General features: G+C 41.7%; 1 protein-coding gene across 2 annotated transcripts in view; it reads right to left on the bottom strand.

The window, feature by feature from the left end:
• SPAG9 (sperm associated antigen 9) overlaps positions 1–26229 on the bottom strand; it is a 63788-nt gene extending 37559 nt beyond the window's left edge. For both annotated transcript variants that reach the window (XM_075441213.1, XM_075441214.1), the window contains exons 1-3: positions 25790–26229; positions 19483–19603; positions 8387–8457 (exon numbers count right to left, since the gene is read on the bottom strand). In XM_075441213.1, the coding sequence (XP_075297328.1) occupies positions 8387–8457; positions 19483–19603; positions 25790–26095 (498 nt within the window). In that variant the 5' untranslated portion in view covers positions 26096–26229. The remainder of the gene's footprint in view (positions 1–8386; positions 8458–19482; positions 19604–25789) is intronic.
• Positions 26230–26254: the final 25 nt, after the last annotated feature.

Below are 26254 nucleotides of genomic sequence, written 5' to 3'. Positions count from 1 at the left end.
AACCACAAGCCAGAAGAGAAGCCCATAATAAATAACAAGATTGGAGAACTTATGCGCTCATGCACACAAAGTGCCTGTGATATTACATACAAGAGTTTTCACCAGATGTGCCGTGGTGAAATCCATTTCAGAGGCTGCTTAAGACCTCTATGTCCAACAGATATTAAAATCTACTGTATGACACAATACATTTCACTACAGCCTAACTGCAAAGGTCGGACAATATGCACCTCAAATATGAAACATAATGAATCTACAAACTGAAATTTCCATGGACAGAAACACAAAGTCAGCATCTCTTCTCTTTTTTCTTCCAACATCCAAATAAATTCAAGTTCACTTATAGAGAACACAGAAAGCTTTGGTTTTACATTATCTAGTCTGACATCTCCTAAAAGGACCAAGTGTCCGTGGATCTTTAGCACTCGAGAAGAGCTTTGCTTGCTCTCTTTCAAGCGAGACAGCCACAGGCCAACATGCTGACTCCTGCGGTCATGACTTATTTAATGAACCCCGACTGCAATCGGCCAAAGGACGATGCCTCTCCGATGTAACTGATCCGGGAGGTGCGTGGGGAGAAGTAATAGGTATCACTGCCTCCCTCCAAAAGGTTAATTTGGACAGATGTCTTTAAAACAAAAACTGGAAAGCCTGAAGAGAAGTCTATGTGACGTTTGGTATTTTTAGCATTTCTGCACTTGCATTCAAAGATGAATAGGGCACTCGGAACAAAAAAAAGAGAGACAAATCACAGGTGTACTGCAGAAGAATCTAGTGTGCTTTTTCCCCCTGAGATGTATTCAGGTCACATCTCAAAGGCATCCTCTAGAAAAAAAAAGTAAGTCGATTCTGTAAGACTGTAATTTCTTCTGCTCTTCCAGCACGGGTACACACACACTTTCATGCTAGTGTTATTACAGGCATCTGTACAACCAGTATCACGTGACCTGTTGCTTTGGGGGTGTTTGCATTCATCAGGACTGAATTCGGCAGGACCTGGAAACCCACGTCTACGTGTTACTTCTAAGTCCGGGCTGACGTGTTCACGGCTGGGAAGCTCGACCTTCGGGTGCTACTAACTTCAGCTAACATCAGCTCCTCCACAAACACTGCCTGCTAGCTTTAGCTACGTATATGAATATACATTCCTAGTCTGGGATTATTTTGGTAAACTGGCTTAAGATATCCTGATTGATCGACACTCTACAAATCAGTAACTTACATGGTAAATACTGGTTACATACAAATCCTAGTTTTCCCAGCATCCACCTGAACCAATTAATATAATTCATACCAGAAAAAAATTCTTGCTATTTTTATAGAGAAACATTACATAATATGCTTTAACTGCTGTCAAAAGCTTACGAAATTTATCCTCCAACAAAATGATACAAATGTAGCATTTTACTTGGACCATCTCATTTGCTTTCTGAATTTTTTTAATGCTTGCTCATATACAGAAGCAATCAAAAGAACTGAAAGCTCCACTTTCAACTATCCGCATTTCTTAGTTTTTCTGTTTCCACCAAGCACCCAAAATTAGGTGTTCTAATGCTTTCTGTGCATAGCTTTACACAAGGTTATTCTAATCAAAATTAATTTAGAAAATCCAGGGGAAAAAAACAGTGCCTAACTCTGAAATGCACATTAGACCATTCTGTGTCCTGTTCATGTGTTCCCTCATCCTGGGAGGGAGACATTACTGAACAGCAGCTGACCTACCTGCGGACGCTTCCACTGGCAGCACACCGACTGGTTTCTCTAAGTGGAATTTTAAACAGAACATTTGTGGTGCTTTTTAGCTAGCGAACAGAGGCTGAGTAACTAGTACCTTTGCAAGGAACAACTAACACAGGGGAAAAATAGCAGGGTCAGTAAAAGCTGCACAACTTTCATGTTTTGCAAAATACATGGTTTAACCTACTCTCTTCCTTCCCCTCAGTCTCTTCTTTTGTTTACCGAAATGTCTCATCATGTTACCCACACAGAGAGGCTGGAGGGCAGGTCAGTTTAAAGGACTACATAGTTCAGTATTGTTCTGCAAACGAAAATACTCCTTGTGGTAAAATAAGCAAATCTGAGGGTCGCATACTTCAGCACAAAGCACGTAAGCCATAGGAACACAGAAGTCAGATGAAAACCAAACGTGTGCCTCTTGTGCACGTGCAGCATGGCAATTTGTCCACAGATCCAGGCTATACATGTCAGTGGTGTCCCAAAAAGCAGAAAAACAGAGGTACCGCCATGTAAAGTCCCCACACTGCCTTGATCCAGGGTCCCAAAGATACAAGCTGACAGTACTGGAACACTGTCCACGAGCAATGAAGTCCTCGTCCTCCCTCCCTAACCATGGGACGGGGCAGGCTACACAGCTGGGGCTGTGGCGGCATCAGACATAGCACATGGACTCTCAAATTCTGGAAATCCGTTAATAAAAAGGTGGAAATAAAAAAATTAAATACTGTCAACTTATTGGGAAGTTGGCTCACTAACTGCTTGTCTACAACAAAATACTGAAGACTCCCTCCAAAAAAACCACTGGGATTTGAACCAGCTAAACTCCAGAGGTTCTTTTCAATCTAAATTACTCCAAGTCTCAGCATATCCTTGAAGTGCCATCCTGATCCAAAAAAAAAGGTCTAATGAATTAACATACTAGAAATCTGAAGTGCTCAAAATCTGATCAAAAGTTTTTCTCCGTTTTGAGATTACTCATCTATCCAAAGAAAAAAATTTATATTACTGACAATTTTAAAATAGTTAGAAATGGAAACACTGCTCTCTAGTCGGCACAATTCTTACTGAAGTTACACTAAAGGACAGATGATAAACAAAAGACTACATCTGCTACCCTTACTTCTCTTCAGTAAGAGTTGCAGTTACCATTTAATTACCTTTAACCTTTTACTACTGACAGCGCAGCTTGCTGCCCCTGAAGTCCACAAGTATTTTGAATATGATCAATTGTTCCAAGGAAGACTTCATAAACACTGACCACTCTTCATCACTGATGTAATCAAATCCATTGCTCCATTACAACCAACCAGATTAAAGATAAACTCTGAACTTGGAAGAATTATTTTTTGTATTACATTATGTAGTTAACAGCATTTCACAATTCATGTGTTAGCTCATTTTAGAGCACAACATGTAAAAGCTGACTACACTGCGTTTCTGAAGACATTATTACAGCATGAATATGAAAGTCCCTCCCTTCAAATGTAAGCAACAGCAATGCAATGTCTCTCCATCTCAAAAAATACTCAGACTGGTTTCCTCACACGGCACATGACAAGTTCTGCAAGTGCAGGAAGCATTACAGGGTTTTCCACATCTTAGGCTTCAGCATTCAGTGAAAGACAACAAACATCCTGTCACTGGTTTCTACTCCTACCCTTACAAATACCACCACTCCCAGTGTACACAAGTCTGATACCTGGTCACAAACAAATGTGTAGATACCATGTTATGGTTATTGTTACCTGCACCTTTTCCTTAACCAGGTTGAGAGCATCTCCTTTATACCTTCCTTTCTCTTTCACTCCTCCTTCCTTTTTGTGTCAATGCCTTAACTCCCCCCGGACAGGTTTTAGTAATTCTTTCACTGTCAGATCAGGCTCTGTGCTGTAGCCCTCGCTGTTCATCCTGCAGCTCCAATCAGGTTTGGCACAAGCAGCTCCTCCCTTTGGGAATGTGCGACCAACTGTGTCTATATAGATCTTGCTGCGTCCCACATAGTGTAGGTTTATTAAGGTAACAGATATTTCCAGAATCTCCTCGATTTGGTATACAAGTCCTAAACATACTTTCATGTAACTACCTTTTACCTTCAAGGATTTGTGGTGAGCTTCTCAAAGCAAAAGCATCATTCCCACTACTGAGCGTGATGCATCTTTATCCACACATAAGATGACGTTGCTGGCAGATACAATAGCATATAAAGATGTTAAATTCAGGCTTTAGAAAAACTATTTGCTTGAAAAGATACCCAAATCTGATCTCAAAAATACTATAACTGGTACCCATGCTTAGCCACAGCTGTAACTAGAGATCTCCACTCCGCCTTCTCTTCCTGTTCCCCTGTACAGGGACTTGCTGGGGATATCTGTTTACCCCAGTGAACCTGACAAAGTACATTCCCAGTGCCAGAGACAGGCTCACTGCTCTGTCACATTGTATCAGCGCAAAACAGTGAGAAACTTCCATGGCCCAATTATGCTTCATTAAACTAAGCCCATACTCTGCGTGTCAGGGAAAGAGATATCGAACCATCTTGGCCTTGAGTTTCCCAACAGATACAAAGAATCACTTCCTTAAACAGAAATAAAAAGTTTTATTTTGGAAATTTGTGTCAAGAAATGCCACAGGTGTTAGTCAACTCTCAAGCAGATGCTAAAGTACTGCTTTGCCTCAGTTTCCCAACTGAGTAATAAATGTAAAATTGTCTGCAGCCAAGCCTTTGAAAAGCCAGTGCTGCAGTTGTGAAGTGTGCCCTATTAGCTATGCAGAAAAAGAAAATAAGACCTTTTGCCTCCTACTCAGGGGGTTTGCTCCGAATGAGTCTCTAGCAGCAGTGCACCATCTCTTTGCAAAGGCAAAAACCACCAAGAAGTACGTGCAGAAAACAAGACTGCTTTCATACAGGCAAGTAAATTTTCTATTAAACAGAACTGCATTTGAGATAAAAGCTAAAACCGAGTAATAAAATCCCTTTCTAAGTCTATAAAGCAAAGGTCCAAAGGTTTTTTGATTAGACCACTGTCAACCATTTAACTTTGCAGCACACTGTCCTTGTGGCTGTATGATCATTTCCTGCATCTGGTCCTTTACAGCCAGAGAAAGATGGCCATGAGACTTTGCACGCTTAAATTCCAGAAGTTCAAATTCAGGAACTCCAGCATGCTGCTTTATTGCTCATCTGTTCTGAGCATTAGAACAGAGCAAGATCAGCGCAAGATCAAAACATGCCGCAAGCAGAGGAAAGACAAGGGACCAGAGCGCGTCAACTAAGCAGGGAATGGAGAGACAGATGTCAGAACACCTTCAGGCTGCCTTTGCATACAGCATTCTGACTGAACACGTTATTGTCTCCACTACCTGCTACAAACGCCCAGCCATGCTCCACCTTCCAATCCACCAACTGCTCAGGTTATCATACCCTAATCCATTTAAAATCAAGCCAGTTAGCTCAAGCACAGACTTACAGGGGAGGAAGCTTAAGGGGATGCATTCCACTCACACTCATTAGATCATCTCCCACTCTCTGGCGAGCAGCAAGAAAGATGGAGGCTGATGTGACAGAGGGGTGAAGCAGGCTAAAGCCTCTTCCCAGAGCTTTAACAAGGCCAGGCAGCCCTGTTGTCCCTGCAGCGGCAAAGCCACCCTGCTGCTAGGGCAGGCAGGAGCCCTGGGGCTGCAATGCAGAGCTCCAAGGAGGACTCCCAACGCTCGTCACAACACACGCTGCCAGAGAGGGATTCAGTTCACTGGTTCACATCACTGGTGTAACTTCCCATGGCTTAACCAGTTTAAGTAGGTCCTAGTCCATTTTGGCTGAAATGGTTCAGGTGAAATTCCCATGAGCTGCTGAGTCAGCGAGCTTGCTAGGCAGGGATCTCCAGCAAAGAGGCAGCCACAGGCAGGCAGGGTTAGTGCTGAGAGGGGACATGGTTACAGAGTCTCAGCGAAGTCAAGAGCTGGAAGAGAAAGCCATCCAAGTCTGAAACACTAAGCTGTGAATTAAAGAAGAAGTGGGGACGGAGGGCAGCAAATACTGAAGACGGGCAGAATAGAGAAAAATTACTAGAAATGAATATTGCAGAAGGTGCAGCCAAGTGGCATCTTTCATGCGACACCTGTCAAAACAATCCCTGCCAAAATCTTAGAGCCAAAAAAAAAAAATCTTTGTAATGGTCTGCTCATTATTTGGTCAATTGAAAGAAAAACAGTTGCCATTTCAGTAAGCGCTAAAGACGGATCACTTGCAAAGACAATGGTGAAGCTGATTCAGAAGGAAAAAAGTATTCCTTCCTACAAAAACATCAAGGTTTCAGAAACAAGTATTGTGATAGAAGTATTTAAGCCAATAAACTTGATAATGCTTAAAGTAGGTTGGATATTTGCCAAAATATCTTGCATTAAAAGAAAAAAGTTACTAGACAGACGTAACACGCTAGAATTTGTTGGGAGAAAGGGAAGTAGCAAATCCCAAAGGGGATGGGGGAAGACAGGCACTATTATCAGACAGCCCCTTCCAGTCGCCGAGTCTTAAACACACACCAGACACCAGCATCAAAATGCTGATCCGAGACAGCCTAGCACTAAAGCACATCGGGAAGTTCGTACTTTGCAAGCTTCACAATGGTCTCTTAATTATGCTCAGAAATGTCTTTGCAAATGAAGATAAGGAGTATCTAGTTAACTTCCTGAGGTTAGTCACACAGTTGTTAAAAAGGCTCCCACCCTTTTCTAAGCAACAATACTCCTGGTAGCTACTCTTTGCCCTTAGTTCCCGGTCCAGAGCCAAGTTTTCACAGCCCACAAACCTATTACCCCATCAACTCTCCATGTCCTGTCTCAAATACACTGTTGCATTTCAGCAGCTGCCAGCTGGTGGGCTGAGAATTGTGGGTACCTCTAGCGATGTGTACACACACTTATCCCCTAAACACAGAGATCAAAGTCTTCATCGACAAAACCAGAAATAAGGTAAAGGTTTTTTTGTTTTAGAAGGTATGTAATACAAAGGGAGAGAGGTGAAACATTCAAAAGAAAAAAATATAAAACACAGACTGGGAAACAAAGAAAGAAGGAAGGAAACATGCTAGAAGGAAAGGGCACAGAAAACATAAGACCTGATCTTAGGAGCACAGAGGTGTGAATATACTATGTTGCACTACAACTTATTTCTTTACAAAGAAAGGACATAGTCACCTCAGTAATAATAAAGCCCAAGGAAACACCTCTCCCTACACCAAAGAAAGTGAATTTAAGATGTAAAAGCATTTAATAAATTGGAATCAAACCAGCAGAGGTTGCTGTCCATTTTGGAGCAAAACCTACGTAAAAAGATATTCAGAACATTTCATTAGCATTTAATTGAATTAATGGTGCCCAATACATTTAGTTATCTTGAACTCAAAAAAACAGGATTCAACAAAAACCTGTGCCATTGCTATTGTGACAGTACCCATAGGTTCTAACTAAAATAAACTAAAACTTTGCAAGCATACGGTAGTTTGAAGTACTTCCAGTTCAACAGGATTTAAGACTTAAGTGGGCAGCATTAACTTTTGTCACTTCTCATTTTACTTAAATTTCCAGTTTTCAGATGCAGCATTCTGAAGTAACTATTTAGTAGCAAATGTGATCTTAAATACATTAAGATTTCAGTAAATGTATGAATGTTTTTCTTAGAGCTGCGTAGTCCCGTCATGCAGTACTCAAGAGCTACATGCTGGTAGTGGTTCCAAGCCACCTTCAGCTGTTGTCAGTGTAGCATACTCATCTTAAGACTGCTAAGGAAGCACTAAAGGTAACCAAATCCAATGTGTATTTGCTTTCCCTTTCCCCACACGTGGTCTTTTGAACGAGGAACAGTCAGTATTGCATTCCCTCCTTTGTTAGTGATGATCTAAACACAGCTGACCTTTCAAGTAAAGGCAAAGCAATCAGAGTAAGGAGAACTGTGCTTGGGACTTCAGAATAATCAGAATTATGCACAGAACCTAGTGATTTCCTCACTAAAATAAGTATACTAGTTAGGCAGCAAGCATCCCTGCATGGGAAAGATGACCTGCTACTAAAAATCAAAGCACTGCAAGTCACTTTATGCTCTAGAACCAACTTAAAAAGTGTGGCTCCTATTTATTTAACAGACCAAGTCAAATTTGTCCCATCTTCATTAGCAAATACTGTTTTCAATAGCTATCAATAAGTATGGCAGAGACTCCTTCTAATTATGCATCTCAGTAGGAGGACAGTTTTTTAAAGATATTTGTTCCTTCAATGGTACAAGTAAAACAAAACTGCTGGAAAGAGTACCAAGATTGCAATTTCAGTTTTATTTCTTTGAAGTTTGTTAGTGTGCTTTGAAGAATCGCCTTTGAAATATGAAAAAGCAAATTTTTGTTTTGAAACTTCTGAATATCTGGCAAAGCTATAAAACTGACAAACATGTAATTGAGCTAACATGGAGAAATCGACAGATGTGAATGAGGAAAACTACACAGCCCAATGAAGCCTAGTTACAGTGCACATTAGCAATACAAACACCCAAGCATTAGTGAATAAACCTCCAATAATCTTCCCAATTGCTCACAAAAAGTTTTTCATAGATCTACATTTTTTACAGATACCCCAAATTCATCTTGGTTGAACAACCTACCTCTGTATGTCTTGAATGAAGTGCATTGTATTCTTTCTTGAGTTCTGCCTCCCTCTCCTCAAGTCTGCTAACTGGAAGAATTAAAAAAAGAAATCAAATTAAATTCAGAGTTCTATTAGATGAGATTGACTTGCCTAGGACTAAGCAACCAGATCAGAGATGAACGTATTCTTAGGAGTGAATAGTAAAGCACAGGATAAAAAGTACGTCAGTTATTGTGTTTTTAAACTCATCACTTGAGCTTCCTCAGTACCTCAACAGCAGCACAATCTTACAATTTGCAGCCCTTGTAAAAAGCCCATGCTATTTTCCCTAGCTGACTGCTAGTCCAACAAGAGGGGATTTTGCTGTTCAAGGACAGCTTACTGTTCACACCAATCCAGATTGTTTCCACATGTGCACATGGAAACCGTAGGAGGCGGCAGAAGCCATGCCACATAAACTAGACTCAATCTCGGATGGGAGCTGTGAGCTCCAGTTAAGGCTCTACACTGGTTTCCTAGAACACAACCACACAATCTCCAGAGGTGTTTAACTAGGACAAACATACACAAAGTATTTTTAAAATAGCTTCAAGCCATATGTTGTGGAACAGAAATTAAGACTTCTGCTGACATTCACTCATATTCCACTAAGTATTAAGGCAACAGATTCAGGTAAAGAAAATATTTGAATATTTCTGTAGGTGTTCCAAGAAATTAAAAATACATTTAGCATATTTAGAAGAACTTTAGACAATAAGTTCATACTAAGAGGAGGTGAGCTATTTGTGATATCCCTGTGCAATGCATTTGCAGAAAAACTGAAAGAAATCAGAACTTGCTTCACACACAACTTACTTTTTCCATTCAAACAGAGAACATTTTTTGCCGCTTAGACGTGAGTTTCATGTTTTTGTTCAGGTATTTTTGAGCACAACATTTATGCAATTTAAGCATGTGTTTCAAGTTCTGTAAATGAGATTCTCTTATTCTACTTGCCATGTTTAAATACCCCTAAGAAACTTTAAACCTATAGTTACCCGTCTCCAGAGACTCATTGCCAAACATATTCATCAGAAGACAAATGCCCACATTTTCTCTGCTATTTGCATATTTTAATATTGCCAGCTGGGTCTTCTGAAAATGAATTCTCAATATACCACTTCTTTTTGCTCCATATATCTGTATTTTGGCACAGTATTGTACTGCAAGTACATTTCAATCAAAAAAAAATATTTGCCAGAGTCAAATGCTGGAACCAAAACATAGTGTTGTCTGCTCACTCAAATCTGTGGAAACATTCTTAGCTCCTAATCTAATCTTGCTCTTATAAGAGCATTAAGTTCCTTGACACAACCTTTTGCACTCCACCTACAAGTATCTGACCAGAAGTATCACATCAAATTTTACTTACACTGTGTAACGCAGGACTGAACGCTTTCAGTCCCGCACTGTTATCAGACCGAACAAGAGTTCTTCAGTTCAAACAGAAGTGACGTACAAGTGTTTACAGCACAACATCATATATAAGAATATATTTTACAGCACAATACATACATAAATATGTATTTTTGAGATGCAACGCAGGACATAAAAATGTTATCTAATGAAGAATTTAGTTTGTTATTTTTATTTTAGGCAGCAGACGTTTTCAGCCTCCTCATATGCTTAAAGGAAGGTTATACAGCAGCTTGTGGTAAGTGCCTACAGAAACCAGCATCAGAATTCATAGTTACACAGCTTGACATAACAAATTTTATCCAGCATCTTGGACTGACCAGTATTCTAGTCAGAAGCAATCACATTGTACAACAGCTGACCATCAGAGACATCCTAGCAGTAACCAGCCCGCAGCCACAGGGCAGAGCCCGGCAGCTTTAGCTGCTCACCCCTCACCCGACGTTGCTCGGTACGCTCGTGCATAGGCAGCGAAGCCAATACTGGTTCCTAGGGATTAACTTAATCCAGTGGATTCTTGGAAAAATATTTGACACAGTTTTTTTAATGAAAATGCACACCACACTAGGTGTTGCAAACACCCTTCTTTCTTTGTAGCTGTCCATACCTCACCTTCATGAAATCCACAGAAGTGTTTCCCACTGTTACAGATATAACAAACACTTTCACAACGCCTGAGATTGCATAACGAAGCACACCGTTTTCTCCTTCTATAGCCCAATCTCAAATAGTTCCTTAAATCAAGTTGTAGAAGAGAAATGTAGTACAGGTACCTCATAGTCAAGGAGGATATCTTCATTAAATCTGATAGTTATTTTTGTTACATACACAGGTTAGAAAAACAAAGTACCTAGAAGATGGTGTAATTGACACTCGGCATTTTCTTCTGGAAGTAATTTCCAGCTGCGTAAGACATTACAGTCCTACAGCTGAAGTTTCAGTCATATGCGGATGTGTAAGTTTCTATACCTTCAGACACCACACTAACAGTCCTCAAAATAGGCTCTCTTCCAATACCAGCAGGATGACACACAACACTGGAAATCTGTTCTACCCAAAAAATGCCTCCCGTCAAAGATAAGGTCTTGACAAAACAACCAACAGAACATGCTTCCCTTTTCCAGTTAAACACTGTGGAAGAGATCAGATATTCCCTCGGGATCAGAAGCCACCACGGACTCGAACACTGAAGATTCTTGAATAATCCTAGTGAATAATAGCCAGAAGCATTTTGAGGAAGACCACCAGATTCTGGCCCCAAAACCTTAGAGAGACTTACTAAGTTGCTACTAAAGGTACACTCCCATCAGCAGTGACAGGAAACTAAACAGGAGACTGCAAAATGCCTTCCGCTGGCACCCAGAAGTACATCTAAGACCAAGCTGTCATCAGTTCCATTTTACTCCACCAGCGCACAGCAGAGTGAAAGTCTGGAGCCACCCTGATAACACCCCCCCAAGAGGAACGGAGCTGGGCGCTGGCACTGCCTGACACACACACTGGGTCCACAAAGTAGCAACCAGACATGGTTCCCATCAATCTGACTTTCAAGTAACAATAAAAAAGCTCATTTGATATTTCAGTCTGAGACTTTCTTCCACTAAGATGTCAAATTCTTAATGGGTAGATGATAAAATCAGTTTGATTATACAGATCCTAAAAGCAAAGCATCCATTGTCTCTGTCGTAACATGTCTTTATAAAGCCATTATATCCTTGCTACATCATGGAAGATATTACATTGCAAGATTACATTGTGCAAGATACTACATTTGCAAAATATAATACACATCAAAAAAGTTTCACTACTCATGGCTGCAAGTCTACATGGAGAAAAATTTAACGATCTTTAAGCATAAAATGCAAATATTCTAGTATCCTTAGGCTGATGAGAAAGCATCCCACTGGAACATCACCACAAACTCATGCCCAAGGTCTACCCACAACCTTCTCCAGCACTGTCAGTATCCTAACACATTCAATGACCTGAAGCACCAGTCCTAATCAAAGTTCTCTCAAATCAAACCAATCCAGCCTAGAAATGGGAGATTAAATATTATAGCAAACTAGAAAGAAGCCTCTGGAGTTTCTGCCTCCTGACTGCATTACTAAGAATTAGGCAGCAAAGCTGCCCACCCTGCCTGTTCAAAAATCAGGGCTTACCTCCCAAGTCTGATGGCTTTTACCAAGTTTGGAACACCCTCCATCTGTATGTTGTCCTCTGCCTCAAACTGCTGATAAGCCTGAGGGGGAGAAAGAGAAACAGACCTGCTAGAACGCCAAATCCAACCAGTACGATGGCTTCAAGAGGAATTACAAACTCCTGCTACACAGGCCAGGACAAGAGATTCAGCTCATTCACGAGCCTTTCCTAGCCCTAAGACTATCCAAAGGCTCTCCTTGGACAGCTTTCATCCAGCTCCATTCTCAGAAGATGATCCTATATTAAAGGTTAAAACACAGACCAAGCATAAACAATGCCATGATCCAGGAGGACCTTACGACCTATTGAGTAGTTACTAAAGAGTGCACACATGGATTGAAACAGGGACCGAAGCTATCAAACAAGTATTTAACCTGAAAGTGATGAGATCTGGAAATTAGCCGCAAAGAAAACTGATTTGTAAAACAAGTGATAAATTCATATCCTTGGCAAGACCGACATCTTCAAGTAGCTCTTACCACTGTGAACTGTAGGTCTAGTTCTTAGTTTAAAGGAGTAGGACACTTTAAATTATGAAGATAATTTAGCTGTCAAGAATGCTCTGTTGATAGCAAATATCAACACATACAGCTGCATGGTCTTGTCCCTGACACGTCTGGACTGTTGAAGCATCCACTATGTCTCAGACCTACAAAATCACTGTAATTTATCACCGAAAAACTGACATAAAGCTTAAAAGAAAGCCTCCTTAAATGTTCCACTACAACCATTTAATGTAAAGACAATGATATGCCACGAGATCCCTCACAAAGGTTGAGATTCAAATGAACAAGGGTATATACAAGCCAACTTCTACTCAAAATCAAGTTAAAAATCATTTGGATCTAGTACCAACTTCTTGCCTTGTCACTGGCCAAAATAGCGTTTCAGTGAGAAAAGTTTTGACTGACTGTTTTTAAAACAGTGGGATGTTTCGTTTATACACTTGGCTGTTGAAGCAAGTAACTTTTTGAGAAAATCCAGCATGAAATCAGTACGAACACAGAAGCTACAGCAGACTGGTTTTTAAAGCCAGATAACCAGTGACAATTCAGGAATCTAAGATTCTAAAAGACATTTAAAGCCGTTTTCTTCATTCCTGCAACATTTACAGCAATAGAATTATTATAGCAATCAAACGCCAACAGCTAAACCACCAGCACAATACTCGATTTAAAAAAGTACGTGAGCAGTTAATTATATGCCAGTGGATGTCAGCCTCCTCTCACCACTTTTGTTCAGGTATATTAATAGACAAGTTTGAAGCAGGCCAACCACCGCTCTAATTTTCTACTCCATTCTCTTCGGGCCCCCAGTCTGGCAGCAGGCAGAGCATCTCCCCAGCTGACCGTACCCTCTGCTCCATCTAGTGGGCTCCTGCTCCCCACCACACAGCGCAGAAACAACTCCACAACCTAAGGCAGCCAGGAAAGCACCTCAGAACCGCTTCAGTCAGAACCAAAGCCGTCCTTCCCGGTATGGCTTGATGCTCACGCTTCTCTTTACAGTAAGATTCTTCAAGTTTAGTAAATGACCTCTGGGGCACAGTGTAGGGAAGGGCAGTGGGGGAATCTGCCTTGCAAACAAGCCAGCGTAGAAGAGCAACAGCTGCCCCAAGAAAACAGTGGCAAACAGTAAGCTCCACATTTGTTAATCAAGAAATACAAAAAGTCAAAATGTTCTGTTCCTTCTTTGTTGGAAATAAGGTTACTTCTGCTGTTCTCAGTCTTTGAAAACTATGTAGGAACAATGCAGACCCCCACTGAACAAACCTTAACTTCTCAGCTTCTTTCAAGGATCTATTGCAAAGCTTTCTTGTGTTCCTTAGAATAAAGAGTACAGTTGAGCCATACCTCGAAATAGCACTACTGACAGATGTATTTCATACCAGTTTTGTTATTCACATCATCACGCACGCAGACACGCAAGTCACAAGTCAAATCTCAAAAACGTGTTAAGCTTCACAGCTGGAAGCTCGTATTAGAGTCTCCTTGTTAACTAGACAGGTCCTTGTTCAGTTGCTGATGCAGCTCTATGCAAGTATCTCTCAGAGTACTGGATACCTGCAGATTATAGATCAAGAAGTTGTATACCTGGGTGTACACTACAGTAATGCTGGTATCTGGAGAGCTCAGATGAAAATAAAATACCAGATAACATATGCAGAATATTCACAAGAGAACATGGTCTTGCGCTTTCTCTTGAAGCCAGTGAAAGCAATAGTTCTGTTTAGCTTCCAAGGAAAACAAATCTGTATGTTTGTAGGTCAGCTGCCAAAATGTTTGTCTCATATCCCAAATAAAAAGTACAGCAAGCAATGGCAATTGCTGCACAATGTCACCTGATGTGGGAAACACAATCATCCCAACAGCTGTGTCACCACATTTGCAGCTCTGAAGACCAAAAGTTGTTTCTTTGCTTGGTTTGCTGTTTTTTTAGGGGTTTTTTTTGTGTGGTTTATTGTGGGGGTTTTTTGTTTGTTTTTTTTACTTATCTTTTTCCCCAAATATAATCTAACTTGAGCATAAATTACAAAGCTAAGGTTTGATAAACTTATGAGGTATAGAACTATATTTGTGCTTTGGTTGTCCTGTCAAATGCAGTGTGTTACCTTGGTTGTACTTTAGCACTAGGCAGATCCAGAAAAGGAACCAAATCTTTCAACTCCCACAGCCTACCACCTCCATCAGCAAGTGCTTCAGCCATGCAGACGTCGTGTTTTTCAGATTCTCTTGCAAATAAGGGACTGAGAATGATGCCTCCAGAAAGCATACTCCAAAATTGTTACATTCCTGTAGTAAGTCAAAATACACTACAGTTGTCTTTTACTCCCCAAAAAATTAACTTACAGCCTGTAACACACAAAAAGAACTGACATTCCCAAAAAGGGCGGCAAGGAAAGGAAATAAATGAAACCTCCCGAGCCCCCACAGCATTCAGCAGCACATCACATGAGCACTGAAAGGCACCTACTCCAGCCGGTAACTGGAGACTGAGCAGCGGTATCATGTGCCCTCACGAAGCACTGCTGGACAAGCAAGCTGCGTATTTCTCTTACAAGTTTTTAACAGCCTTAAGTGACTCGTTTTGCAGATTCAGGGTTGAAATTTGAAACGTTCTAATGCTGCGAACTTATTACAAGCAGAGCTAGGGGTCTCACCACAGCAAATGCTGTGTGGTCCCTCACTTGAAATAATGTGAAAGTCAGATATATTCAAGCTCTTGTAAGAAATGTCTAAGATTATACCAAAGACTGGTGCCTGCCTCAGACACATCATTGAGGTGGATGAGAAGGGAAAGGGAAGAGAAGAATTTAAGGGCTAAACTTTTGTTTTTTGAAGACCTGGCATTTCCGTGCTTGGTGCACTGCCACAGTATTCAGAGGTGCCCTCTGCTGCTGAGAAAAAAAAAAAAAAGATAACCCATGAAAGTCTAGCAAAGTCAAAACCAAAACACAGACATTTGCTCACAGTCAGTAAAAGTTTGCTGAAGACTGACAACAAGAGCCTCTGAAAACTGCCTGACCAACATGGTCCCCAGACAAAACTCCAGGAACTTTGTGATATTTGACTTGCTCTAACTTCCACAAGCCACAGGCCCCTGAGAGCACTGGTGCTGCCTTTCCTGTTCCCTGCAAAGGCAACGCTGACAGCCAGCGTATCCTGACGTGAGGACAGAGGCAAACCATGGAAAGTTACAGAGAAGAGCAGCAGTGCAAAACGAGACGAGGAGATAGATCACAGGCCAAAGAGCCACATCACTGCAGCACATTCCATGACTCAAATAGAAGCCGCAAATCCTTACGCCTCTGCCCTCCTTTAAAAAGTTGTAAAGTTTACCAAAACACCCCAGGACACAACGTGTTGAACCGTTTTGTGGCAGCATACTTGACTTGGGCAACCCCTGCAAGCCACCAATGCCAGGACCGAGCACTACATATCATATGCAAGAGTGGTAACTCCACGTGCATTTGCCCTCAGGATCTCACCATCTACTGTGGCTCTCAACCCCCCCAGCAGTGCCACCAGGTCACGCCACCATCTCCGCCTCTTTCCGTTTCCTCCTATGAAAAAGCAGAGCAAGGCAGTCCACTCGTCTAGGAGGTAGCTGACAGCAACCGTTTGAATTTGTAATGCAGGGGAAAAAAGGCAGCAAACCACAGGAGCTTAGTAACTGGTTAACACGAAACGAGCTTCTTATTTCACTTCTTTAGTTTCAAATGGCAGATTTACTCCCACTCAGCTGGCTGAATACGTGGCTATGAATGTAGTCCACATGATAAGTCTACGTGCAAAGAAATAGTTCTTATTTTCTTTAGTGTGATGATCACTAACACTGCAAAAACAAGCACCTATAATTCAGGACATAACAAAACTACAGCTTCTTGAGCAGTTTTAACTGGCATGCAGGTTTAAGCACATACAACCATGCCGAACTTTGCCATGTAACTTCAGAGCTGTCCTCTCCATGGGCTAACTAGTCTTCACTAAATGATCAGGATGGATGGCGTTCAAGGGAATGAGTCAAAACTTTTTAATGGACAAAACTGGTTCTCTCACACCTTGCTTATTTGAGGAAAAGCACACGTAGTACAAGTAGTACTCAACAAGAACCAAGGAGTCTTGTAGTTACAGTACTACATAGGACCACATCTTACCTGTTTTCTATTCTAAACTATTAATCATATTACAAACTGACATGCTATCTCACACTGTATACTCTGACACAAAAAAGCAACGCCAGGTTTTATTTGCTTACTCGCTCTGTGACAGGCATTTGCAACTCCCAGTATCAACGATAACACTACCACTATTTTGAATGTTGACGTGGTAAACTGGCAATACCACAGACATTAGTACAGAAAGTAGAAGAGCAGAAGAATTATAGCCAGAAGACTTGGAGCCACACCCAAAGAATCAGAGTGACACATTGGTATCTTTGGTACGGTGGGACATAGAAATCGCCTGGCCTATAAAACAGAAAACAAGATAATGCAGTAGAGTTGGACTGCTTCAAGAATGCACACACTAGTATGGTTTTCACACCCTAGAAATTTAGATCACTAAAACCAGTTCACTTGCATAATATTCATTATGTGTTCAACAGTTGTGTTTATGTTCTCTTTGATCTTGCTCTGCATCAGCAGCGTGTCAAATCTTCATAACTTCTCTGGGACAACATGAAAGGCTGTTACCAACCCAAGTCATAAGCAAAGCTCAATGTTCAACACAGCTCTATTGCTTCTTCAGAGTTACATTTTCGCTGTCAAAAGGCTTTTCCCTAATAAAAAGATTTTGGAACTGTTTAAAAGTCATTGTTCTAACACCAGAACTTTATGCTGTTATGATAACTGTTTCAATCACATTATTTCTCACAAAAAAAACCGTAGCTCTAGCCAACACCCAGTGGTTCTACTGGAACAACTGAGTTTCTCATGCAAATACTTCCATTAATATTATATACACACAATCTAATTAAAAGCTTAAAATCCTGTATTTTTTTGAAGGCTTAATATTCAAGGCCAAAAAAGAATGTCACTCAGATTCATTGAATAGTATAAAATGGCATTATGTACATCAGTATGTAAGTGCAACTTCTATAGGAGGAACTCCTAGTATAATGCCACATACATTGCCAGGAACCCAGACTGTCTTTTTTGTGCAACTGATTTGTACTTTTAATTGTATCAACAAAAAGTAATGCCATATACAACATGATGCAATCTTAATGCCATAATCTTGCTGTGAGAGTACAGGGCTTCCCATTAACAAGTTGTTTGGGCTGTGGGCTTAGAGCACAGGCCTTCTGGAAACAGTGTCCTTTGTTACCAAAACAGACCACTCCACTCTTCTTCCAATGTTTTCTTTTCCCCCTCTTCTGCTGCTTTCGAACACACACACATTTCTATTCACAATAATCATAGCACTTCTGACACAAGTCTCCATAATGCGCTTTACAATTATCCATTTTAGCTTGACTTGATCTATAAAGACACACTCCTGGAAATCAATCCTCCTGTCCTCACTTGAAAAGAGTGCTTGAGGTGTTTCTCGACCACTGTCTGTACAGAATACGAGAATATTTTAACTGCAATGGACCTGAATAAGTACATGCCTCTATGATTCGTCAACAGCTTTCTAAATCATTCAAATTTCTGAAAGATTCAGACCTGCATGTCACCTATGTTAATCTTAACACTAGTGCACTTGATACTCACACCTGCTATAGACTCACTTATGCCACTGAAAATTAAACTTCACAGGAAGATTATTATACCTTAAGCTGAAAAAGAGAGTTATAACATCTTGCACTACAGACAGGAAAGGTGGCCAAGTAGAAATCAAGGAAGAACGAACAGTGAAAATTTGCTATTTTGACAACTGGCGCACTGGTTTTAGAAACTGATCTTATCTCAGCCTTTTCAGGCTTGATGCAGTCTTACTTCACATTTCTGCATGGCCCAGCAATAAAAGCCGTATATTAATTTATAGACACGCTATGTCAACAGAAGTTAGCTTAGAAGCTTGACAAAATGTCCACATTAACTCATATTGATCCTTACTTCTACACTGTGCTACAAAGGTTAAAAACAAAATTCATAACCCTCACTGCATGTTTAACAGACTTGCAACCAAGAAAAACCCAATCTATCAGCAGCAGCATAGGTCTTTCATCTTCAGTTTAAGACTGCAGGGTGGGGGAGATAAAATCAGAAGAGACAATTTCTGTGGGTTTGAGCATTTCCCCCCCCGCCCCAACCCTTACTCAGCTAGAAGAATCGATGATCAAGTGTTATTAGTGACTATGTTCCTGGATAAGCAGCAGTCCAGCAAACTGTCTAAGCTACAACATATTCACATTGTAACTTCCAGTATTTCAGGAAAACTGATCATTGTTAGCTCTTTCCAAAAGCTACACAAGTTTTTGTAAATTACACAGAACATCTCTCAAAGTGGAATTGTTCTTCCTTAACTCTTTTTCTGTAAAAAAAAAAATGCCTCACAGAAATACATAATTCAGTAAAAATTATACAAAAGCTAGTGAGAATCAGTATCAATGGTATTCTCATCCCAGTACTGCTTAAACCCGAAGATTACATTTATTTTTAGCACAGACAACAGTTTAATGGGAAGAATATTAGCTTATTTTACAACCCCTAACAAGGAAGTAAGTTCTAAATATGCCCTGAAAAAGTTGCTAAACATAAAAATACCATGGTCTAAATGGAAAACAAAACAAGCAGGATACCAGAAGAATCAGATTACTAGTCACAAGCTTATATCCGATTTGTTTGCTTTAATTCTAAAGAAAAACTTGCACAAGAGTTAAACCCAGTTCTTTGAAAAACCAGAGAAATCGGATAGCACAGATATTCAGCATGTTTTATCATTTTACAGAACAAAATTTAAAGTGCAATTCTATCACTTTAAAGTGAGTGCAATATATTTTACTTACTCTGATCAGCGTAGTTTTTTGCTTTTAGTTCAAGCTGTCGAGTTTGTGATTCTAATGCTTCCACTCTGGTCTGCAAGTCCTTTTTCTCTTGTTCTTGAGAATCTTCAAACTCAATGAATTTCTAAACAAAAAAAAAAAGTTAAATTAGCCTCAACAATTAATTTTTTTTAAAAGGCATGAGCAAAGGGCTTTCACCATCATTCCTACATTTGTTTTCAAGTAGAAAGACTTTCCCTTCAAGAAGCATGTATGAAAGAACACAGCAGCCCTTCCCAGTAGAGAAGGGTGCAAGCAGGTTTCCGAAAGGACAGGTCTACAGTCCACATGTAAACACAAAGGACACTAACGATATTCCAGTCCAGTGCCCATCAGTCAAGCATCCCATCTAGGCTGCTCTGCATAATCACTGTCAACTAAGTGCCAGCTACTCCAGAGAAGCCTGCTTGGGATTAACACAAATAGGAACTATTTTATTCTTCATCAACTTCACACACTTGCCTGCCAATGCTGCATGTGAGTAGAAAGTGTCTCGTGTTCTTAGATTTGACTGAACATTGGTGAAGTGTATCTTAACCTCTAAGCCACAAAGGTACAGACACAGCAGTAAGGACACATCAGCAGCACTGCAAACCAAAATTACATGCTCACAGCCTTCATCAAATACTTCATAACCATCTTCTACAACCTGTCAACTGCTTAGACAACTATTTATGGGCACTGTGCAATTCTGCTGATCATCATCTTCTGCTACCTAGTTAACCAAAGTGTCTCATTTGAAATATTATGGAGTTCACTGATGCATATATCAGTGTTTACATTTTATAATATTAAAGTTAGAAGTTAAAGTTATTACCAATTCCTCATCATAGCAGTCTGAAAAGCTCTTTTTTTTTTTTTTGCTATTTATCTTAACAAACACTTAAGAAATTCAGCACGCGCTGGCAGTACAAAGAATACTTCTAATAGCCCAATACGACTCAGGTCATGTAGTACTCTACTCTGCACTGCAACGAGAAGGCAAGGCCACAAACACCAGCTATGCAGAAGGCTCATCATACAGGGAGGAAAAGCATACCAGAAGCCTTTGCACAAAAAACCCCAGTAAAACAAACATCCAAGTCAGCCAAAGGGTCAGAAAGAAAGCTGCAGCTGGGTACCACATGGAAGCAAAGGGACAGAAGAGGCAGCAACTTAGAAATAGTAATGTTACAAGTGATTTGAATATAAATTTTTTCTACCCACTGCTAGGAAAACCTAGTGGAAACAGTACTTCAAATGCTCACATACCAACTTCTAAGCTACCCGTAAGTTTTAACCAATCTGTTTTATAGCTCTTACAAAAGCAGAAACTCATAACCCTATAAAAAGAGCTTCAGTTTAGCAGGGTCATCAGAAGAAGTTTTGCTTAAATATTTCTTCAGATGTGGAAATGCATCAAAATCTATGAAGTGGAAAAAGAGTTCCTTTCAGGCAAGCTCTCCACAGCATCACAGGACAAGGCATGGTGTTCATATGACTGTGCTTGAAGCTAAATCACAAAACAATTGAGAAAGAGCTGACTCTAGCCCATGTAGGACTGCTTTGGGTTCAGAGATTTAAAATGAGTTATTTCCCCACTTCAAAAAGACAGATGTGCAGAAGTCTTTCTACCCCCTCAACACAAAGTTTGGGAATATGAGTTTGACAAAGAAATACTGAAAAACTCAAAACTTGTAACTTGTTTCACCTCTCCTTTGTAGTAAAGGATACAACAGTTTTTTGCCCTTTTTATACTAAAGATTCAAGTCATGTCTGGCTTCTTCACTCTTCTCAGACTCCCTTTTTAAAAGGGGCTTCAAAGTTTGAGGCAAATTTGGCACTTGGGCTATGGACCAACATGGTTTGTTAAATTAAACATGGGAAAACATGAAAGAAGAATTATAAAACTGTAACATCTTTGTTTAGTCGCTTCTCTGATGATTTCCCGAAGTCAGATGTGTCTCATAACTTGCAAAAGGCCAGTGACAATTATACTTTTGCACAAACAGCCGTTCAAAGCTATCAGTGTCATTGTTACTCATGAACTAAAGATAGATATAATTTTATACTTCCTCCCAAGTTACTCAACTGCAACTATCAAAAGTGGTTTTGTATTAAACAGTTTGGTTATTTTCCACTAGTTTACCTTCATTTTGTTAAAGTTAGAATTCAAGTTACATCTCTTCAGAATATTTTTATAATTAGAACTGGAAATTCCCCCCATATCCTCCCCCCCCTGCTGAAAACTGCACCAGATCATCACAGATTGCGTGCTTTAGACTTTTTAGACTTTGAATGCTCCCGTTTGGTTTCATCTCTCCTTCCAATGGAGATTGATCATCTCGTCCTGACTAAGCCTGTATAACTACGACGGTAGGACTTGTCAGACAAGACTCAGTATATGGATACTAGACATTCTCTTATTTCAACCCAAGCTACTGGTTACACAAAATACTCAGGCAGACACGAAAAAAAAAAAAATCTAGCTTTCCTCATTTTAAGTGACATCCTGTCTAGCCGTATCTCACATCTCTAACAAGTTGGTTTTTTGCCCTTTTTTTTTCCAGAAGCACAAGCTGAAGGACACCAACATTTCTTCAAAACAGCCAGACTGAACACCACAAGATTAGAGAAGATAGGGCTAGGACGATCCTTAAAAGGTCATATTGTTTCAAGGATCTGATGCTCAGTGTTGATGTCTGGATCCGAATTTTGATATATCAGGAGGTGTAACACAGGATATGACGCACACCTCCTTCTGCATGTGCCTACTGCTGAAATGCAAGCCTGTGATACCTCCATAAACTATGTTTGGTAACTCCCATTTAATCCATCCTATTTTCTCCAGGCAGTATCAGCTATGTCACTTCAGACAGACATTTGTCTAACCTGTTCTTAAAGACCTCCAATAAAAAGTATGAAAAAGTTCTTCACAAATAAGATTCAAAAGTCTTTACGCAATCAATTCGAAACCTACTTAAAGGTTACAGCAATAATCACTGCAATAAACATGAACTCACACTACACAATGAAACAGCGCACACATTTGGAGCCCCCTCTCATGCACATAACCACTGAATCACTTCGTAATACAGCACTAGCCAAATGAAACATTTTTTTTCCTACATCCATGTCATCTTCTGTTTCCTTACGTTTTAACTTGTTTTCCCCTCACACGATCCAGGTGCCACACTAAGCATATCTGATGTCAGGGTTCCACCCACTTGGCAGTCTTTATTACCCTATGACACCGACTTCAGTAACTTTTATTGCAATGATGCCAGCTGTTCAGCCAACAGCATGCTCTTCCTGGAGCAGGGAGAGAAAATTAACTACAAAGTCAGCTCAGCTGGGCTTGGGGTAGAGAAAGATCTACGTGACTGAAAACAATCTAGTAACTTTTACACTATTTTAGCAAGCTTTCTGTATAACAGATCTCAGTTTTGTTCTCTCAAATTAAAAATACTTAAAACTCTTACTAAAACTAAGTGTTTACTTAACATAGAATCCTGAAAAAGAAAGTCAACTTTGGGAACAGTAAGAAGAGGCAGCCATCGAGTTCACACTATCACTTAGACTAATTTTCATGGTGGTAAACCCTTTTTCATGGTTGCAAAAGTAGCAACCATGTATTGAACATCAGATTTCAAGAACAGCTTAATCCCACCAGCAGCAGAAAAGCTAAAGGATGCATTAGACAGATTAACACTGCTAAAAGAAGTAGATTTTATCCTGTGTCCAGGTCCACATGAAACCCTTTCTGCTAGCCACCCACCCCAAGGTATGGAGCAGTGTACTTCTACAGAAGTAAAATTTAGTAGTGTATGAAATAGCAGAACCCCAAATACTTCTTCCTCTCCCACTTCTCTGTGGCAGGGCATGCTGCCTAACATTCGCCACGTGGGAAGGTAAATTATGCAGAACTGTAAGCAGAACAGCAGAACAGCTGGTTCCTGTATTTCTTTAGCGATATCACAAAGCGTACCACGTTACAAGGCAGACAAGTGACTTCACAGCAATTAAAAAGATCATGGCTGTTACCTAGAGGACTGAGAAGTAGGCCCAGAACTTCTGAAATATATATATTTTTCTAAAGTCTCTATAACAGCAGTCCACAGGCAACAACTTTCAAGATGTTTCTTTAGTAGCACTTTTTAAGTGCAGGAAACACAGGAGGCAAATTAGGACAATGGTGTAAGGAGACTCCCATTCAAGTAGTAAACCATTAATATTCATCAAGATACCACTGCAAATAAAAACTCCTACAACAGCAATCAGAAAGTAAAAGATATGTTAATTCTTCAGGACAGTCAGAAAAGATGATACAGAGTATTGAACTGAATAGCTCAAAATTCTCTATTTTGCTATCAGATTACACAAGCAACCTTCACAAAGAAAGGAAAGAAACAGACTAAGCCAATAACCTGTCATCCAAGAAAAGTGTGCTCTATTCACGTTCTCTCCTTTCATTTCAACCATACTGCACACATCAGATTATCTCCACATTCCAAAAAAATGGTTGCAAGAGTCAAGTCTGAATAAAACATGTACCTCTCATGAACATACCACGCCTTATGTATGACAGACATTCTCACATATGTACAGCATAACTGACCAAAAAGATGACCTTTGTGCTTACAATTGAAAATACGGTCTTCGATCTCGTTGCACTTTGGAAGGCATCAGTAAGCTGTCTTGCAGCATGAGTATAGTTTTCAGACTGCACAGTCCTTGGCCCCTCAAGTTAATTTATCATGACACACAGAAATGGAGATCACAGTGAAGTACACTTCCAAAGTAAGTACATACAGCTCCTGAAGTACCACAATGATACACTTAATACCGTATTCTATTTCATCATTTTGTTATGGCTTCTGTTCTGCTGCCCAAGGCCTGTCTTTTTCAATCTGGCAAATGCTGCCTGTGTTTCAAGCCTGACTGATTTTCTCATGAATTTGTTCAGAAAATATTTATCAGTCCCTTCCTCTTACCCTCTTACTAAACATAAAATGTTTTCTAAAAAAGCCTTTTACGTGTAGCTTGTGTCAGAACTAGCAATTAAGTCTTTATGGCAACAGTCCTCAGACTGAAGTTCATAGGGCATCGTAAAACAACTGCATGTTTGACGAGGATGAATGGTCTATCGGTCCCAGAGTCTGGGGACACCATTCACACCGCATTACTCTGCGGCAAGCTACTGAAGTCCTGGAACAATGTGCACACAGCATTTTTCACTCGCTTATAACCACATACAGATCTTTCTACAGGACTAATGTTTTTCAAATTCAGTTTTCATTGTCAATATTGTCTTCACTCTCGGTGTTGTTACTTTTCTCATTTTTTTGAAAATTTAGAAGGTAAGCACAACCACAGAGACAAGCACATGCTACAAAGTCTGGAAATAGACTTGTAAGATGGCTTGTTCTGTTACGGATAACGCTGTCAATCCAATTTCCTACAGGAGTTTGGCGAGACAATGAGCTGGAGGAAGTTATCGCGCACAGCCGCTTTCTATTGTATCGCTGTATCACCTCTCACGCTTCATAAGCTTGTTTATGTTGAAGTAAATCTTAGATACTTTTACTCCAATTTGTGTAGTCAGATCCTAAGCCAGAGCTCCCACCATCGAACAGCCTGCACCACCTGTTGCTGACTGCAGCTTCGCTGCACCAGCGCTGAAGAACTTCAGCCTAGACAGCACCTATCTCCGTATTCCTTGCAATGCATTCTGTTTGTCGTACATTCCCTCCGTAACTGATCGGAAATGGAGAATCCGCCTCCCGCCACGGAGAAAATCCAACAGGAAAGGGAACGAGCGGAGCCGCCAGCGCACGGTGCCGTGTCTGCTCCGCGAAGCAGCGCTGCCTGTCTCCCGCGGCCCCGGCGACCGGAGGACCCGCGCTCCGGGGGGGTCCATTTAAGAGCCCTCCAGGAAGGGCCGCGCCGAGGCGAGGGCTGAGACGGCCGAGCTCCGCCGCCAGCCGCGCTCCCGGGCCTCGCGACCTGCCCGGGCCGGGCCCTCCCTCCTCCCCGAAGCGCGACCTCTTCGCCCAGCGGCTCGCGGCCCCTCAGGCGGGAGCCCCCCGCCCCGCGGCCTCCCTCCGCGGCAGCCACCGCGGGGCACCCCGGGCCCGCCAGCACCCCGCCCGCGGCGGCCCGGCCCAGGGCAGGAAGTCCCCGCCGCCTCCGCGGAGAAAGCCCGGAGCCGCCGCCCGCCCCGGGAACGGGCCCCCGCCCTCCACCGGCTCCGCTCCCGCCTCGGCCCCCGGGCCCGGGCGCCCGCCCTCACCTCCTCGGCCTGCTTGCGCAGCGCCTTCTCCCGCTCGTACTGCGTGAGGAGCTGCTCGTTGTCGTCCCGCAGCAGCTCCAGCTCCACGCTGGTCTCCTGGCTGTGGGCGCACACCGAGTCCAGGTTCTCCAGGACGGCCACCACCAGCGGCATCAGCTCGGCCACCACCTCCTCGTCGTAGCGCCCGATGAGCCGCTCGAACTCGCGGTAGATGGAGCCCGCCAGCCCCGACACCCGCTCCGACATCATGGCGGGGCCGGGCCCGCCGGGGTCCTCCTGGTACACCACGCCGTCCGCCAGCTCCATGGCCGCCGGCGAGCGCCTTCCCTCTCGGGGCCCGGCGGGGTGGCGGCAGCTCGGCGCTCCCGGCGCCTCCTCCCCGCTCTGCGGCGGGGCCTCGCCTGCAGCCCGGGCGAGCGGGAGGCGGGCGGGGCGGAGAGCGGCCCTGGCGCACGGCACTGACCT

Source organism: Opisthocomus hoazin, chromosome 21 (genome assembly GCF_030867145.1).
Source record: "Opisthocomus hoazin isolate bOpiHoa1 chromosome 21, bOpiHoa1.hap1, whole genome shotgun sequence".
NCBI classification, from domain to species: Eukaryota; Metazoa; Chordata; class Aves; order Opisthocomiformes; family Opisthocomidae; genus Opisthocomus; species Opisthocomus hoazin.
This window is presented reverse-complemented; position numbering and strand designations above follow the sequence as displayed.